This window comes from Podarcis tiliguerta, assembly GCF_965153285.1.
Source record: "Podarcis tiliguerta genome assembly, chromosome: 9".
NCBI classification, from domain to species: domain Eukaryota; kingdom Metazoa; phylum Chordata; class Lepidosauria; order Squamata; family Lacertidae; genus Podarcis; species Podarcis tiliguerta.
In genome coordinates, this window is record NC_139542.1 from 4,669,911 (window position 1) to 4,689,475 (window position 19,565).

At 48.2% G+C, this 19,565-nt stretch overlaps 1 protein-coding gene across 1 annotated transcript in view; it reads left to right on the forward strand.

Moving 5' to 3' along the window:
* Positions 1–1,734: 1,734 nt before the first annotated feature.
* The window catches only part of GFRA4 (GDNF family receptor alpha 4), a 126,632-nt gene continuing 108,801 nt past the window's right edge, over positions 1,735–19,565 (forward strand). The window contains exon 1 of the mRNA XM_083398529.1: positions 1,735–2,626. Coding sequence (XP_083254655.1) covers positions 2,587–2,626 — 40 coding nt within the window. The 5' untranslated portion in view covers positions 1,735–2,586. The remainder of the gene's footprint in view (positions 2,627–19,565) is intronic.

A 19,565-nucleotide genomic window follows, 5' to 3' on the forward strand; every position in this document is an offset into this window, starting at 1 on the left:
GACAAGAGATGGGGGCATAGAGCTTCACCCCCTCACCTTTTGGGAACAGACCCCTAAGCTACTATTTGCACTGTGGTCTAAACCGCAGAGCCTAGGGCTTGCCAATCAGAAGGTCAGCGGTTCGAATCCCCGCAATGGGGTGAGCTCCCGTTGTTCGGTCCCAGCTCCTGCCAACCTAGCAGTTCGAAAGCACATCAAGTGCAAGTAGATAAATAGGTACCACTGTGGCAGGAAGGTAAATGGTGTTTCCGTGCACTGCTCTAGTTTGCCAGAACTGATCACATGACCCTGAAGCTTTCTGTGGACAAACGTCAGCTCCCTCGGCCTATAGAGTGAGATGAGCGCCCAACCCCAGAGTCATCTGCAACTGGACCTAATGGTCAGGGGTACCTTTACTTTTAGGTAAAGGTAAAGATAAAGGACCCATGGAGGGTTAAGTCCAGTCAAAGGCGACAATGGGGTTGTGGCGCTCATCTCGCTTTCAGGCCGAGGGAGCCGGCGTTTGCCCACAGACAGCTTTCCAGATCATGTGGCCAGCGGGACTAAACCACTTCTGGTGCAACAGGACACCGTGACGGAAGCCAGAGCACATAGAAACACTGTTTACCTTCCCGTCGAAGTGGTACCCATTTATCTACTTGCGCTGGTGTGATTTCAAACTGCTAGATTGGCAGGAGCTGGGACAGAGCAATGGGAGCTCACGCCATTGCAAGGATTCAAACCGCCAACCTTCTGATCGGCAAGCCCAAAAGGTTCAGTGGTTTAGACTGAGCATGGCTTAGTTAAAACTGAGGAGTTTCAGAAGTGAGCTTGTGGGTTTTATTTAGAATGCCCTAATTCCTCTCTCCACCCCCTCTGCAAAGACAGCATGGTCATTAGCTGAACATAAATTTGTGTGCCTCAGTCATGGTCAATGAAATGGGGCACCACAAATCCACAGAGAGAAAACAAGCTCTCCTCTCTCTACTACTGAGCTGGGCATAGAGGGTTTCGTGTAGGAATCTGGAGTGCAGAATTATGCATCCTTTCTGGCTGTGCAGGATGCCACCCTCGGGAGACCCTCCCAAAGGGAATGATCCCAAATATCCCCATGCATTGAAAATGCAGACATATTTCAGAACAACTTTTTCCTCCTATTGAACCTCTTCAGTTTTCGTTTTTGAAATGCAGATTTGAGGCATCCAGGCAGAAAGCATAAGCCATGAGTCTTCTGGGCTCCTTTTTAAGGTATCAGTGTGGGAGCATCAAGTAGCCAGAGCGAATCCTGCTTATATATGCCCTTATTTCAAAACCCAACAATGGCCATTCCCTGAGAATTGCTTTTTTGAAATAAAAAAAAAATCAAATTAGCATAATGTAAATGCAAATCGGGGAAAAATTTGCATGCAATTATTTTGCTCCGTAGTGTTCCTCAGACCTCCTCCCGCCGCCGCCCCCGCCCCTCCCCGCACCGGTTCATTTCAGCTTCGCTTTCCAAGGCTGATCCAAAGCTGAACTGACTGGTGACAGGTAGGCAGAAAATGAAGGAAGGCAATAATGATGTTCGCATCGGCTGCACCATTATAAAAGGGCACCCGTTGCCCTCCTGAACCTCTACAAAGAAAAGGAGGGGGGACTCTACCCTCTCATGTTATTCTTTACAAGCAGCAACTGTACATAACCGATTAAAATTCCGCTCTGGCAAACCCAGCGTCGTCGTCGTCCCCCCCCCCCCCCTTTCCAACTCCCCTCCTTCTCCTCCTCCAGCAGCAACGCTCTTGAACTTTACAGCCTCGATTTCCCTGCTCCTGATTACCCTGCCTCCCATTGTTCTGGAACAAACCCTGGCCCGTCCCTATCCAATGACTCGGGAGCAAATCGCGGCAGGAAGGTCCGAGGAGTGGCGGGGGCGCGGGAGGTGATGGAGGGTGGTCGGCGAGCGGCGCTCCTCGTCCCTTTGGAAAGCTCTGTCTGCTCCTGGCCCTTTAAGGCTGCTCCAGCTGTTCCCTGACCAGGCAGATGAGAGAAAGCAGCGTTTCGGAGCAGAGGCAGGCACAGAGCTGAGAAAAGCTGCGAGGAGGAAGAAGCCGGTGCATCCAGCTGCCGAAATTAGGCTGGCCTCTTTGCTTCCCACCCGCAACTCCCTGTTTTTGCGCACCGAACCCAAGACGGACTGCAGGAGCTATGGATGTCCTGTTTGCTTGACCTGATAGGGTACCTGATCTCCGCCTTGAATCCCAAACTGGGTGGCGTGCGTAGGGCTTTCATTCCCCCTTTCTTCCTTTCTCCTCTGTGCGAGAAGTTTGCAAAGGAGACGGGAGGGGGGAGCCCGCTCGCTTGACTCGATCTCGAAGTTAGAGAGGGATATGCGAAGCAGGAGAAGCCCATCCGCTCCTTCCTGAGCCACCTTGGCAGGAACTGAAGGGCTAAGCCGTCCAGCAGAGATGCTCTCTCATCAGGACCAAGGCTGGGTCCCCCGAAGCGCTTGGGGATTCTTATGCGTTTGGGATTGAAGGGGTCAAGAACTGTCCTCTTTTGATTCCCTCCTCCTCCTCCTCCTCCTGAGCTTTTGCCACACGGGAAGAAGGGCCCGGGATCTAACCCAGGATGAAGGGGATCTTGTACATTTTCACGCTGATCCTGACAGGTGAGTGGAGAAGAAGCCCGGCTTCCCTCGGAGTGGCTTTTCAGCGCCAGATTTGTGGGTCGTCGGCTGCGGTCTGCGCGGTTCGTCTCCATGCATGCGCGGCTGTGCGCCGGGTTCAAAGATTTGCCAGGAAGCGTTTGCTGCTCGCGGAGGTGTCTGTCTCCCCACCGGCCAGGGCTGACCCCAGCGGGGAAGCCTATAAGTTGAGAGGCGGTGGGTGAGTGACCAGATGTGAGGTCTGGAAGCCAAAAGCAGACTTTGCGAGGTCGCGTTGTTCCGTCGCGAATGGCTGGATCCATCATGACCCTCTCCCCATCCCACACTGCCTATGGACATACGAAATGTCAGCTTCCCGAAAAGCATGCTTTTCCTGGAAAAGGTCGCCCTAAATCCACCCTTTTGCCCCTCGCCAGCTCCCCTGGCTATGTGGGCAAAAAACGTGGAGAGTGTGAGTGGGTTGAGAGGCAGCTAATCGGTGTCAAGTGGTCTGGGGGATGCGCCCCCAAATTCAGCCAAACCATTCCACGTTGGGGGGAAAGAGAGAGGTCATGTTTGGCGTTTGGGGGGGTGGTCTTTTGCTAAGCCTGCGATCCACAATTAAAGGAAATGGAGAGAGAGAGAGAGAGAGAGAGAGAGAGAGAGAGAGAGAGAGAGAGAGGAATCTAGCTTAGCATGTTTCTTAGTAGCAGTTAATTGCCATTTCAAAGCAAATGGTCTTTTCTTTTTTTGAGGGGTGGGTGATGTCATTAGACTGGATCTGAACATCCTCGGATGCTAAAAGCACATTCGATTGGTAAGTTCCATCGCAATCAAGCTGGGCTTGCATATGGTTGCTACTTGGAAGCAAATCCTACTGGCTCCTACTGAGCTTCCCTCGCAGTTGGCATGCTTCGGATCGCAGCCTTTAGTCTGTTGGTACATGTCTGGCTTACCCGTAACTATTCTCCGGCTGGTGCAACCAAGAAAAAGGGTCCCTTCTCTCTTTGTACAATGATTTTCTCCCTTGCTCGGAGATCCAGGAAGAGGAAAGTGATCTAGTTACAGAATCACTTAACAGTATTGACCAAAGTAATGGGTCAAGTTAATCTGATCAGACATTCTCTTGACTCAATTAAAACTGCCTGCACTGAACTCTCTAGACTGGCCTCACTTTTTCATGGCCACTCAGAAGGACTCCGCATGTTCCAAAGCGAACAGGCTGAAAGAAACACACAATACCTTCTCCCCCGGGGGCTGCGTTGCAAAACTGAGCCAACTCCAGTCCACACTACCAGGCTCTCCCATGCCACCCTTTTGTGAGCAAACGTGGGTTGGGGCCTCACACAGCTATGGGCCGCTGCTGTATTTATGTGGGAGCACCTGATTTTGTAGCAGGCGTGAAGCTTTCGGAGTTGTGGAGCTCATCGGTGCTCAGAGTCTTCCTTCCCCACTCTGTGCCGAAAGATATAAGCTTAAGCTGCTGTTGTACAAATCTGATTGATTCTGGAAGATGTGCAGCTGCCCCTGCAAATGTACCCTTTCACACAGACCTCTGGGGTTGCTTGTGCGCATGGGAAACTGAACTGCGTGAAATGGGTCAGGACAGGTAACAAGGGCATCTTCTCTGGAGCGCAATGAGGTGGCATTGTGGTGTGTGCCAGAAGAAGACCTTGGAACTGGTGTCCACAAGAAAGGGAGAGGCTGACTTTTCTCCTTCTGGGGCACCACAGACGCTCCTGCACACGCTCCCCTGTCAAATAGTGGTAGGCAGTGGCGTAGCGTGGGGGGTGCAGGGGGGGGCCGGCCGCACCGGGTGCAACATCTGGGGGTTAGGGTTAGGGGGCACAAATCCACGGGTTAGGGGGCGCAAATTACTTGCCTTGCCCCGGGTGCTGACAACCCACGCTACGCCACTGGTGGTAGGAGAGGAATTGCATTGAGGTCACATTTCGAAGTGAACCTACCTAAGTGCAGGGTGAAGTGTACTTAAAGATGCATAGTAGACCAATGCTTAGGAGGCATTGTATTTGGAGAAATTGTGCATTTATAGGAAAGTGGCTTGCAAACATGTGTCTATTAGGAGGAAATAGCACCCAAATGCTGGTGAATATATATCTGATGAGGAAATCTGGAGAACTGAATTTAAGATTGAAAATATAGGAAACCAAGAGAAAGTGAGACGGGCAGCTCCACCCACACACCCCTTACTGTGCTTTTTATTTACTGGATTTGTATTCTGCTTCTCTAGCCCCCAACCCCATGGAGCTCAGAAAGATGTCTATGGGTTTCCCCCGCTTTTATCCTTGCAGCAGGGGATTATCCAGAAAGACAGAGAGGAGAGGGAAACAGGTCCAAGGTAACTCAGTGAGTTTTTGTAAGGATGTGGGAGAAATTTGTTTAGTTCACATTTTAGGGTGAACTCCCCAAATTCACACTTCCTGAATCAATACACACACACACAAAAAAGAAACTCTGGTCACCTTTGAAATGTGCACTCTTCCGAATTTTGCAACACAGTTCTGCAACCAGATGCATGCAGAAATTGCATCTTAGTGAAAACAATATACAGAACTGCATTACAGTGGAATGGACTTGCCTCAGAAAGTGATGGACTCTCCTTCACTGGAGGTTTTTAAACAGAGGCTGGATGGTCCCACGACCTAAATGGATTGTGTAAGTTAAACCTTAAATCTGCAAGTTTGTGGACTGGCATGATGAATTTGGCTTCTGGTCTTAAGAAGAGACACAGAAGGCTCAAATGCCCTCCGAACCCTTCTTTCCCAATTGCAAGCTCTGATAAAATCACCCTCCCAAACAAAGACAAACAAACACACACACACACACACACACACACACACCATAGGAACCTAAGACACTCCCTTGCCCTGAGTCAGACCATCGGTCCATGTAGCTCAATATTGTCTACTCTGACTGCCAGCAGCTCTCCAGGGTTTGAGGAAGGAGACTATCCCAGCCCTACCTGAAGACTGAAGCTGGGACCTCCCCCTAACAACCAGCACCTGACCTTTCCATCAGGCCACGCCGTCATATCCTCAAGCTTCTCGTTGCAATCCTAAAGACCAAGGGATTTGTCGCGAAACCAAAGGAAATGAAGTGAAGGTCCTTGAGAGGTTGGATTCTGGGCTCAATCATTCCATGACCTCGTTGTACGGTTAAAGAACCTCAGATGACAGACACATAGCCTTAATCATCAAAGCTGACTCAAGGGTCGGGATGAAAGAAACTGGCCACTTCAGTTTTGCTTGTTTTCTTCTCTCGCTGAGCTGGGCAGCAAGTCTAGCTTTGGAAAAATTATGGAAGCCAGTCATTTAGACCCCAGCCTGGAGCAGATTCTTTGCACAGAGACTCTGTTCAGGAAAGGGATAAGCAAACCATCCCATTTCATTCCCCCCCCCCCTCCTTTTTTCAGTCTTACACTCATTTTGCCACACTTCCACATAAGCGCTCTCTCTTTTTAAGTCCTGATCCAAATTGGCCAGCATTTCAGGATGCATGTCTTCTCATCTTCATTTATTGCCTTTTTATCTGGCCTCCCCCCCCCCACCCCCGCCACCGCTGCCGCCAAGGAGCATTACGTGGTTCTCCTGCTCTCCATTTAATCCCCACAACATCCCTGTGAGGTAGATTAGTCTGAGAGGCAGTGACTGGCCCTAAGTCACACCCAGGGAGCCTTGTGGATAAGTGAGGATGCGAACTCTGGTCTCCCAGGTCCTAGCCTGATGCTACACCAGCCTGGCAAATGCACACGTTTGTGTGTGGAGTTTTACATCATATGCCCATTTTTGCAAGCTATTTTCTCGTACCTAATGCATGGTTTGTGTTATTTCCGGCAATGCTTTCATCTAATTTATTCGCTTTTGGTGTTGGAGAACGGCAACACAAAATCTGGAGAAGTGCATTTTTAAAGCAATAGCCAGGATTTGATTCATGCATCATTTTCGGGAAGTGGGAATGTTTATCTATATTATCTATCACATTTCTATCCCTTCGTTTCTCCAAGGAGCTCAAGGTTTCAAACCTAGAACTCCTCCTCCTCATTTTATCCTCACAACGACCCTGCGAAGCGGTAAGAGTGGCCCAAGGTCACCCAGTGAGCTTCGTAGCTTAGTGAAGATTTGAAGCCAGGTCTCCCCAGTCCTAGTCCGACACTCTAACCACTACACCATACTGTCTCTCAGTGCTGAATGTTGCAAAAGGTTCTGAGGTGGGTTCATTCAGGAATAACCCAGTGCTTCAAGTGATGCTGCCCTGGACAGCTGCCAAGTCTGTGACTGAGCCAGCCCAAATCTTCATGGTTCCAACCATTCCCTGCCCCCATTTATTGGTCCCATCCACTCTCTGTCATTCTCCCCCTCTCTCTTCATCTCTGAAAATCTTGGTACTCAAGGCTACACAGAGAAATTGACTGGCCTAAGGTTGAGGAAACAAGAAGAGGGAACTCTTTGCACAGTTCAGTGTGTGGAACTCCTTGCCACAAGATGGAATGCTGGCCAATTAAATGCCTTTTAAGAAGGACATGACAAATTCACAGAGGAGAGGTATAATGGAGCTTAACTGGACAAGAGAGTAGGAGTCCTCTCTGGGCATCTTTCCCCAACCCCAGCTTCTGATACCTGAGGTTATACTGCAACTGATCATGCCGGCTCTGTTTAGGTATCATAAATTGCCATTAGGAAAATATGCTTTGGGCACCACTACCCTACCCGCAGTGACCAAGAAAGAAAGTGCAGGACTGATTGATTGTTCAAAAAAGCTCATTTGATGAATCACTGGGCATGATTCAGTCAGAACTAAGCATTGTTAAAAGAAATATCATTGGTTTCAGTGGGAAAGAATAAAGTGCGTGGCTTTATTCTTATTCTTTATTCTTTATTCCTACCGCAATGCATCCTGTAACACAGTGCCGGTTCTACTGTTAGGTGGAGTAAGGGACTGCCTCAGGCTGCAGGTTCTGGGGAGTGGCAGTGAGGTGTTGTGTAGACAGAACAGCCTGGGATAGGCAGCCAACCTACATTGACTCCCAGTACGTTTCCGAGCACAATTCAAAGTGTTGGTGCTGACCTTTAAAGCCCTAAATGGCCTCGGTCCAGTATACCTGAAGGAGCGTCTCCACCCCCATCGTTCTGCCCGGACACTGAGGTCCAGCTCCGAGGGCCTTCTGGCAGTTCCCTCACTGTGAGAAGTGAGGTTACAGGGAACCAGGCAGAGGGCTTGTTGAACACCCTCCCATCAGATGTCAAAGAGATAAACAACTACCTGACATTTAGAAGACATCTGAAGGCAGCCCTGTTCAGGGAAGTTTTTAATGTGTGACATTTTGATATATTTTTAATCTTTGTTGGAAGCCGCCCAGAGCGGCTGGGGAAACCCAGCCAGATGGGTGGGGTACAAATAATAAATAATAATGGTTGTTGTTGTTGTTGTTGTTGTTGTTGTTGTTGTTGTTGTTGTTGTTGTTGTTGTTGTTGTTATAACCTGGTGCCCCCTAAGCTAGACTGCTGCCCTCAGGGGTGAAGAGGCAGATTGACAGATCTGCCTGCCACTCCAGGCAGCTTCTATGCATGAAATCTGGAGGGCACCATCTTATCAACAAACTGCCTATTGCTGGTCCTGCCCTGTATCCTGATGTCAGAAATGACTCACAGGATGGGGCGGAGCCACTGTGCTAGCTTCCTGGCAGGTGCCATGCATCTGTCAATCTGCTTCTTCCTGCCACTGTTACCATTTCCCCACCTTCCCCTGCCCGCAGTGACCAATGAGATTGTGTTGGGCGGGACTTAGGAAGCGGACATCCAGGGCCGGTTCAGCCATGAGACAAGGTGAAGCAGCTGCCTCAGGCGGCAGTCTCCACAGGGGCAGCAGTTCCTGTTGTCGATCTTCACTCACCCCTTCTTCCCTGGCAGGGGCGGGCGCCATTTTGGGGTCCACCTCAGACGCCAAAATGTCTTGGGCTCCCGCGGTGCAGCATCAAGAAGACACAGCATGAAGCATTTCTATTAGGAATATTAGGGAATGAAATTAAAAAGAATGATGTGAAATTATTTAGGTATGCAGTGACAGCAGCAAGAATTTTGATGGCCCAGAAATGGAAACAGGAAGAAATGCCGACTAGGGAAGAATGGAGAATGAAGCTGATGGAATATGCAGAAATGGACAAATTGATGGGAAAAATTCGGAACCAACACGATCAGAGATTCACCGAGGACTGGAATAAATTTACAGAGTATATCAAAAATGTATGTGAGGAGCAACTAACGCTTGTAGGCTTTAAAAGAAGCTTTGTGAAAATGATTGATTGAAATGTTGCTTGAAAGATATGATAAGATTAAGATTGGTAAAGTGCAATATAAATTTAAGAAATGTGAGTAGTAGTGATAATATGGAAAATTGTCAGATAGGCTGAGGGAAGTCTAAAAGATTATTATGTTAGAGGCGGATGTTAAATATGGATGGAATGTATATTGGAAACTGAATAAAAATTAATTATATATAAAAAAAGAAGACACAGCATGAGCTGAAATTTGGAGAGCGTGAAATTGGGGGGACCCACCTCAGGCCTACCATTTTAAGCTCCAACTCTGTGTCCTTGGTAACGTGTCGTTCTGCCCTCAGGTCTCCCCAAGGCAGACAGATGCTCTGACATATATCACGGCCCGCCTCGTAATAGCAGCAGCAGCAGCAGCCTTGTTTGCAAACCCTCCTCTCTTTATTTTCATTTCCTATTACATTTAATTTGTGCCCCTGACATCGCCGTGTCCAATTATAATACGCTTTTTAAAACAACAAACTGCTCTCCTTCTCCCATAATAAAGACTTGTGTGCCACGAGAAGGGATTGAGAGATCAGCTCTTGTTTACTCTTTGCTTCTCAGGGTTGCGGTGGGGGAAAGCAGGGATGGATTTGCTGCAATGTGTTTTGTACCAGCTCAAATTAGCATCTATACAGGTAGCAGAGGCTGCTAATTTCCATGGCGAAAGACGCGCAGCGGCCAGCGTCGGCATTTTCCTCTGACAGCTGGCTTTCTCTGCTTCCTCCTCAGCTGTACCTGCTGGGCAATTCTTCTGAGGCTTTTATCATCCTCCTTTGCTTCCTTGCTGCTTCCACAAAATAGGGAAAAGCGAAAGGCCTATTCAGGCATCCTTACAGAATCAAAAAATTGGAGACGTGGAAGGGATCCTGAAAGATCAACTAGCCTAATCTCTTACAACGCAGGAAGCACACCCTGGCAGATGGCCATACAAACTTGATTTAAAAACCTCCAGTGGAGGAGAGTTCACCACCTTCTCAGGTAGTTTGTCCCACTGTTGAAAAGCTCTTACCATCAGAAAGGTCTCCCTACTGTTTCGTCAGAATCTCCTTTCTTGTTATTTGAATCCATGGCTTCGCATCCTACCTTCTAGAACAGCAGAAAACAAGCTTGCTCTATCTTCCATGTGACAACCCTTAAGATATTTGAAGGTAGCTATCCTATCACCTCCCAGTCTCCTCTTTTCCAAGCCAAACATACTCAACTCCCTCAACCGTTCCTCATAAGGCTCGGTTTCCAGACCTTTGATCATCTTGATCACCCACACATGTCCCAGCTGCTGACATTCCAGCTTCTCAAACTGTGGTTTCCAGACCCTGGATCATCTTGGTTGCCCTCCTCTGCACACCTTCCAGATTGTCAACATCCTTATTAAACTGTGGTGCGCAGAATTGGACACAGTATTCCAAGTGTGTTCTAACCAAGGCAGAATAGAGCGGGACTATGACTTCCCTTGATCTTGTCACTAGATTTCTGCTGATGCAACCTAGAATAGCGTTAGCTTTTTTATGGTTGCCGCATCACCCTGTTGACTCATGAACTTGCCCCCGCCTCTCAACTTCCATTCTACAACATAGTTGCAGCACCCTCTGTAGCACCCCAGAGGCACTGTGCTGTGTGGCCAAACCAGTCACCAGCATCCACCTCTATCATATCTCTTCTCAGTCTCTTCTTTTTCAGATTAAACATACCCAGCTCCTTCAATTGTTCCTCATAAGGCTTGGTTTCCAGACCCTTGCTCATCTCAGTCGTTCTCCTCTGCTCACACTCCAGCTTGTCAACATCCTCTTTAAATTGTGGTGCCCAGAACTTAACACAGTATTCCAGGTGTGCTCTGACCATGGCAGAATAGAGTGGTCCTATGACTTCCCTTGATCTGGACATTAGACATCTGTTGATGCAGCCTAGAATAGCGTGAACTTTTTTTGTTGCTGCATCACACTGTGGACTCATGTTCAGCTTGCGGCCTACAAAGACCCCCAGATCCTTTTCACATGTACTGCTAGTAAGCCAGGTAAAGGTAAAGGTAAAGGGACCCCTGAACATTAGGTCCAGTCGTGACCGACTCTGGGGTTGCGGCGCTCCTCTCGCTTTATTGGCAGAGGGAGCCAGTGTACAGCTTCCGGGTCATGTGGCCAGCATGACTAAGCCGCTTCTGGCAAACCAGAGCAGCGCATGGAAACGCAGTTTACCTTCCCGCCAGAGCGGTACCTATTTATCTACTTGCACTTTGACGTGCTTTCGAAGTGCTAGGTTGGCAGGAGCAGGGACCGAGCAATGGGAGCTCACCCTGTCGTGGGGATTTGAACCGCTGACCTTCTGATCTGCAAGCCCTAGGCTCTGTGGTTTAACCCACAGCGCCACCCGCGTCCCTAGTAAGCCAGGTATCCCCCATCTTATATTGGTGCAGCTGGTTCTTCCTGTCTAAATGCAGAACCTGACATTTGTCCCTACTGAAATTAATTTTGTTAGTTTGGGCTCAGTTCTCCAATCTGTAAAAGTCATATTGAATTCTGATTCTATCTTCTGCATGGCATTAGCTATCCTTCTCAGTTTAGCATCATCTGCAAATCTGATGAGCAGCCCCTCATCCTTTCCCCCCAAACAATTACCATCACGCAAGAGGGAGAAGGGTGGGTTCTGATCTAGCAGACTTGTCTTATGTTCTTATGTTAAATGCCCGCCTGATAAGGCAACCAGGCTGGTGACTGCATAGAAATTGGCTTGTTGGCAGCCCCACACTCATGGGTCTCCATTTCATGTGATGTTAGGTGAGTGCCAGCCATTGGTACTTTCAAATGGGCCTTGAAGACCCATCTTCTCTTGTCGATTGTCCGCGGCTGATCTGATCTGTCTTACAAAAGTAGTGCTAAGTTTTGATTTTGGTAGAGTTGTGTTTATGCTGAGCTATTGCAACTTTTGTGTTGGTGTTTTTAAGTTGCATTCTGTTGTGAAATGGTGCTTTTTAGCTGGTGTTAATCTGATTTTCCTTCCCCCCCGCCCCCAAAGTGTGTATTTCATCGGGAAGATTTATTTTTCTTGAAAAACGATCTCACAAGTTTGTCAAATAAATAAATGGTCTGCGTGATTTACATCCCGGGAAAATTTCTAGACCACATGGGGCACCTCTATCAGTAGGAAAGGCTTTCAGCTCTTGGCAAGCCAAGGTCTGCAGGATCAGCCAGAGTTACACGGTGGAGGGATGAGTCCAGGGAACACGTTCCTGCTCTCTCCATTGAGGAAGGGCCATAGCTCAGTGAGAGAGCACCAACTTTGCATGCACAATGTCCCTGGCTCAATACATAGCAGTATCTCATATGTGGACCTTAGTGCAGATATTAATATTTCACAGCATGAAGCAACTGGATGCACAAAAACTGACTCCTTTTGGAATAAAACTTTTTCCAGACCTGTAAGTGTTATTCAGAACTTTACTTGCAGAACCTTCTTCCAAACAGGTACAAAACAATCAAAGACACATCCAAATAATTCCGTAAGGCACATGCCTGTTCAAGGCATAGGTTCGTCTTCTTAAAAATAAAATAACTTATAATCAGAGCTGATAAACAGAGCTCTCTCTCTTCCACAGGTTCCATTAGCCTTCATTGCACCCTCAGGCTGTTGAGCTCCTTGAGGTTAGTTATTTTCACATCCTTCTCCAACGGAGCCTGGGAACAAAAGACCCAAAGACCAAGTCCCCAAGATGGCGATTTGCAGTTCAATAGCCTCCCATGTGATCTAAGGTTAAACACAACTGTGCTAAGCTATCAGAGAACAATAACAGTTACTTATCAACCTGCTTAGAGAGCTCTTTTTGCTCTTCTTTAGCTTCAATGGGATTTTCTGGTTTAACCCTTTCAGCAATACACACAGGCATTCTCCATTTCAGTGTGAATTAAACAATTATACTTAACAGGCCTGTGAAGTATTCCAGTTCAAACCGTTTTAGTCCTTATGACATAAGAAGAGCCTGCTGGATCAGGCTGGTGGCCCATTTATCTAGCATACTGTTCCCAACGAGACGCCTTTGGGAAACCCACAGGCAGAATTCAAGCAAAAGGACTGTGGCTTCTAGCAGTGGATATTCAGGAACATTGCTGCCTCCAGCAGTGAAGGCAGAGCAGGACCACCATAGCTAGTAGCCATTGATAGCCCACTCCTCTGTGATTTTTTATAATCCATCTAAAGCAAGGGTAGGCAAACTTAGACCCGGGGGCCAGATGCGACCCAATCGGCTTCTCAATCCTGCCCACAGATGGTCCAGGGATAAGCATGTTTTTACCTGAGTAGAACGTGTCCTTTTATTTAAAATGCATCTCTGGGTTATTTGTGGGGTCTGCCTGGTGTTTTTACATGAGTAGAATGTGTGCTTTTATTTAAAATGCATCTCTGGGTTATTTGTGGGGCATAGGAATTTGTTCATTCCCCCCCAAAAAAAAATATAGTCCAGCCCCCCACAAGGTCTGAGGGAAAGTGGACCGGCCCCCTGCTGAAAAAGTTTGCTGACCCCTGATCTAAAGCCATCTAGGTTGGTGGCCATCACTGTGAGTTCCACCTCTTAGCTACTCCAGAACATTTGCTGTCATGGGTAGTGCTTTGAGGATTCAGAAGAAATCCTCCATTTAAAAATTGTGTTGTTGTTGTTGTTGACATTTCTTCTGTAGTGCTTTTTTCCTCTCCACAAATAATTCCTTCTCCTCCTGCCCCTCCTTGTTTTATGTCCCTTCCCAGACCCCTTTAGGAAAAAAAGAAAGAAAAGAAACTCTTTTCCTCTCCATCGCTCCTCTCTCTCCCTGGGCTGTCGTTTGTTACATACCATAACCCTGTAACTGTATAATTCATCTTTCTAAAAGCCTTCCGGGACGCAGGCTGTGTGAGCGATGCTGTAAAAACAGTTGTATTTTATCCTTGATTTATCGAGGCCCGCTGACAAAAACGTCTGGCTTAGCCGTACCTGCGCCATTTGGGCCGTTCCAACGGGACTCCGGCGGTATCCTTTTACACCCCGGCATGGGTGCGTGCGTCAGAAGGAGGGCCGCCGAATCGCCGGCGCTTTGAAGCCCACTTATTGATGTTGGGAAAGTGTTCCGGGTGTCTCGGTACTTCTCCTCAGGGTTTGGTTCTCGTCTCCTGCTCATCTTTCACATCCCACAGCCCCCTGAGGAGCAGTCTTGGCAAGGCGAGGTTTGAAATGGCCCAGATGAATGGAATTGTCAAGATTTATGTCATAAAGACCCCCTGGTGGGTCTTCTCTGCTCAGCCCTGTCCTCCAAGCAAGGAGGCAAGCCAAGAGCCTCCTTCACTCTGAGATGCATCGTTCACTGGAACATTTTTCCTGTGTGTGGTCAAGTTTCCCAGCACGATGTCAGAGCTTCTCGGGCTGTGAACTCAACCAGGCTGTTTGCATCGCCAAAAGGCACCTAGGATCTGATGTGCCGGTTAAACGACACACATTTAAACCCATTGGGGAATCTGGCTTGACATTGGCAGTGAATGGCGCTCCCCTTTGAACACCCTAAGTTCAGCAGAGAGTGGGAGACCCCAGCTTTCAGTCGCATTGATGAATGCAGTTTGTTTGATAGGGACTTGATGCAGGGTCTTCTCTGCAGTGGCACCACAGTAATAAAGCCCTATCCCCTTAGAGCAGGGATGGGGAAACTTGATCAGCCCATTCCCTTCTGGGTTACTTCCTGAGGGCCATGTGGGGACAGGGCAAGGAGCAAAAATGGGTGGAGCAAGAGAGGTACATCATGCTTTTCTACAGCTGGCTAGTTTGCCCATCCATTCCACATTCAGACAAGCAAGAGGCAGTGTTGGGGTTCAAGGGCGCATTCATTCCAGACAGAAACACTTGGGGGGGGTGAAGCAGCGTCAGTGAGAGATGTGGCCTGGGAGTGGCCAATGAGATGCTCTTTATGGGAAGCCACAAGTATGACTTTTTGTGCAATAGCAGATTGTGATTCCCAGCAACTGGGGCCTTTGCACCTCCCTGACACCTCTGGTCGAAAGGATTTCTGGTGCTGCACCCGATGGGAAAGATCTCTGCCTGCCAGAGACCCTGGAGGGCTGCTGACACTCAGAGTAGACATTACATGGGTAGAAGAGTCTGGCCTGGTCCAAGGCTGCTTCCAACATCCTTACGACTGCAGAGGTAGAAGATAAAGGTGCGGAGACTAACTCATACTAAACTTCACATTCATTTATGAACATTTCAGCGCATCAGGGCTCGTTATACACCCAGGAATTACGAGGAGGCTTGATTTGTCGTCCTGACTGTCTAATTATTTACAAGGTTTGGCAGCTTCGTTACAAAAAGCGTCTTTCATCTGCCAGCTCAAACATCCATCAAGAGCCAAGTGGAAGACAGCAGAGTGAACTTGGGCTGGAGAGCCCAGGATATAGAGGTAGCATGCATCTTTGGACCAGCTAGCGAACCTCACAGGGTTGTTGAGAGGACCACATAGTAAAATCACCATCTCTTCCACCCAGAGGTTGTTGCTGGAGTCTTCAGGGAGTGGGGAGCAGCAGTTTAGCCGGTAGAAAACATAATCTTTCCGACTGGCAGTGGGTGGCCTGTTCTGTGCAGATGGAGTCTCTGCTATGGGTGGGGCAATGGAAGATTAGGGATGTGGGAAGAAATTCAGTCCAGTTTTCATTGGAAAGTGAACCCACCTGCTTTGTACTTTCTCAAATGGCATGTGAGCCGAAATTCGTTCAAAATTTGCACTGCTCGAAATTTTGTGCTGCAGTTACCCAGCTGAGTAACGCCTAGAAAAACATGCATGCATTGGGGTAAAGTGGGCGTAAAAAATGCATGTCTTAGGGAAATTAAAACATGCTGGATATTGCTGGGAATCACTTTGCAAATTTGTTCAAAGTTGCATGCCAGTGTATATATTGAAAGCCAGTTTGGTGTGGTGGTTAGAGCGTTGGACAAGGACCTGGGAGGCCAGGGTTTGAATCCTGGCTCGACCATGAAGCTCACTGGGGGATCTTGGCCAGTCAGTGCCTCCCAGCCTAACCTCCCTCGCAGGCTTGTTGTGAGGATGAAACAAAGAGGGGGAGAACTGTGTGTTATATTATATATAGGAACTCAAACACTGAGATCCTGCTCTGTTCCAGTAACAAGAAGCCGAAAGCACCAGCCTGAAGATGACGAGTGAGACCTCGTCGAAACGTCGCCTAGACACCCCAACTTTTACACGGGAAGACACCCGAGGACACCAAAACCTGCATTCCTGTACCCGTGAAAATCTACGAAAGCAAATATATATATATATATATATATATATATATTATTTATACCTCTCCATTTTCCTTCATAGTGACTCAAGGCTGCATACAGGTAAAAATAAGAGCAGCTAAAAACATAGGGGGGGGGTAATTAAAAAGCAATTAAACATGTATAGCGTTAAAATTCTCTCCCTCCCTCCCTGTCAAAAACATACAGATAATTACAATGAAAACAGCCCAGGGCCAGCCCTTTCATTAAAAGCAGTCACCGCCTTGAACTCCTTGTAAGAAAGATGTGGAGATAGAAATAGAAGAGAGAGAGAGAGAGAGAGAGAGAGAGAGAGAGAGAGAGAGAGAGAGGAGAGGGAGAGAGGGAGGGGGAGAGAGAGCAGGAAAAATTCACACAAAAATGTTGGTAGATCTTCATGAGCCTTTTTTTGAATAAAATCACAAACCGAACTGAATTTTAGACTTGAAAAAGGAGAAACAGAGAGACCGAAATGGGTGGATTCTCACTTCCCGAGGGTGAGACCCGGGACCCCCTTAATACAGACCCCCTTCTCTGATCCTGCCCATTCGCTTGATGTCCATTTTGCGGGAAATCAGTAATGGCTTGCCCTCTCAGTGGGAGCCTCCTCTGCACTTACCACGTCTTATGGAAGTGGCTGACAGAACAGCTGAGCTTTCTTTTGACTGATTTGGTGGCCTGAGCTTGGCAGGCATCTCTGCTTTGTTTTCCTTCCCTCCATCTCCCCCTGCCTGCTTTGCTTTTCCATCTCCTCATTGACGCCCTGCATGAGATATTCCAAACTTCGGTGGCGATGGAGGGGGCAGCTGGTCTCTCCTCCTGGGAGACGGAATAAATACCGCTGGCCTCTCTCTTGTCTGGGGGCCAGTGACCTCCCCTTCCCCTTTTTAATGACGTGCGGGAGGGCAAAACATTTTGCCTGCAAAGGAGAACCTCTCCGAAAACCAGGAAGAAAGAAAACAAGGCAGAACTCTTCTTACTTCCCATGTCAGAACAGGGGATATTTTTTCAGTGCCAGGTGAACAAGAGGCAGCGATTTCAGTGATGTGGGAGTTCCTCTTCCCCCACCCACATCTTTGCTTTCTGCGTCTATGGCCAGTGAATTCACTGCAGAATCTGGTCGTGGGCACCAAATTTTGACGCTTAGAAATCGCCACTTTTAGTTTCTTTAAAAACAACAACCCAAAACCATATTTTCTAGGACGGTTAGCTATGCATTGCCAAATAAATAGATGGCTTCCATTTGATTACAATGGACAGGTGGGGATTTACATGTAATAGATGCAAATTTGGAAAGAATTGCTATAATTCAAATTTTTAAAAATGCAATTCGGGGAAGACACCAGGTGGACATCTGTGCTTGCTCGGACTTCTGATCAGGTGCCGCTAACCATTCATGGGCAACCTCGAGGCCCCTCCAGCTCACAGTTTTGATGGTTGCTTATGTTTAAGGAGGTACTGGTGGCCGCCATCTTAGTCGTCTTTGAAAGAGTGTTAGAGAAATGCATGGAGGAAAATGTGGCCAATGGCTGTTAGCCACAATTGCCATGCTCTGCCACCACAGATACGGTACGATAAGATACCGTAATCTTTATTGCCATTGTCCCATACAGAACAACGGAATTGAAAAATCTACATCAGACATTCAGAAACCAACAAACCAGCCTGGTTAGCCCCCTAAAAACTGATACCCCATAACTGAATACAATATACTCCCATAGAGACTAAAAGGTAAAGGGACCCCTGACCATTAGGTCCAGTCGTGGCAGACTCTGGGGTTGCAGCGCTCATCTCACTTTATTGGCCAAGGGAGCCGGCGTACAACTGCCAGGTCATGTGGCCAGCATGACTAAGCCGCTTCTGGCGAACCAGAGCAGCGCACGGAAACGCCGTTTACCTCCCCACTGGAGCGTTACCTATTTATCTACTTGCACTTTGATGTGCTTTCGAACTGCTAGGTTGGCAGGAGCAGGGGCCGAAAAACAGGAGCTCACCCCGTTCGTGGGGATTCGAACTGCCAACCTTCTGATCAGCAAGTCCTAGGCTCTATGGTTTAACCCACAGCGCCACCCACGTTCCATAGAGACTACCTTACACTGCGTTTAAAACCAAAATCGCATTTGGATAGAAACTGTTTCTCAGGCAGCTAGTCCTAGTCTTTATAACCCTGTACCTTCCTCCAGAAGGCAGAAGCTGAAAGAGATCATTTCCGGGGTGCGCACTATCCTGCGCTATCTCTGCAGCTTTCTTATGGCACCTGGAAGCATAGATTTGATCCAAGGTGGGAAGAGTGCACCCAATTATTCTCTCCACAGTCTTTACAAAAGATGGAGGCAGCAATGCTTCTGAATACTGGCTACTGGAAACCTGAGGATGGGAGAGGGCTTCTATGCTTGGGTCCTGCTATTTGGCTCCCCCTTGGGTCAACTGGTCAGCCACTGTGAGAACAGAATGCTGGGAAAGATGGGCCACCTTTGTCCTGACCCAGCAGGCTTTTCATATCTTCTTCAGCCAGACCTGTGCCCCCACACAGAGGAGACCTTCGAACAGAGGAATGTTCTCTGAAAGCCCTTCAGATCAGAAGCTCTTCCAAATAGTCCCCAAACGCCTCTCCACCCTCTTCTGCTGGAGATCAGAACTGTGTGGGCACCTGCTTCCTCCAGGTGTGCTGGACCTGGGGGTAACCTGAGCAACGTGGTCCAGGTCCGGTCCCAAATCCAAGGGTTCTGCTAGGAGTCAGTCCAACAGGGCCAAGGCAGGAAACCAGGCAAGGTCAGGCACAGGGTAACAGGAAGGTTCCAGCAGCAGCAATGTTGCTCCCGCAACCTGGGGTGGGGTCCGGCAGCCCACTCAAAGATCAGAGCAGGATGAATGCTCAATGAACAGATCTCCCAGAAGCCCCTGAAGTTTCATCTTCATGGTTTTAACTGCAACCTTTTCCCTTTCGTCTAATCCGAAGTACTGTGGAGTACTGTGTCCAGTTCTGGGCACCACAGTTCAAGAAGGACACTGACAAACTGGAACGTGTCCAGAGGAGGGCAACCAAAATGGTCAAAGGCCTGGAAACGATGCCTTATGAGGAACGGCTAAGGGAGCTGGGCATGTTTAGCCTGGAGAAGAGGAGGTTAAGGGGTGATATGATAGCCATGTTCAAATATATAAAAGGATGTCACATAGAGGAGGGAGAAAGGTTGTTTTCTGCTGCTCCAGAGAAGCGGACATGGAGCAATGGATCCAAACTACAAGAAAGAAGATTCCACCTAAACATTAGGAAGAACTTCCTGACAGTAAGAGCTGTTTGACAGTGGAATTTGCTGCCAAGGAGTGTGGTGGAGTCTCCTTCTTTGGAGGTCTTTAAGCAGAGGCTTGAC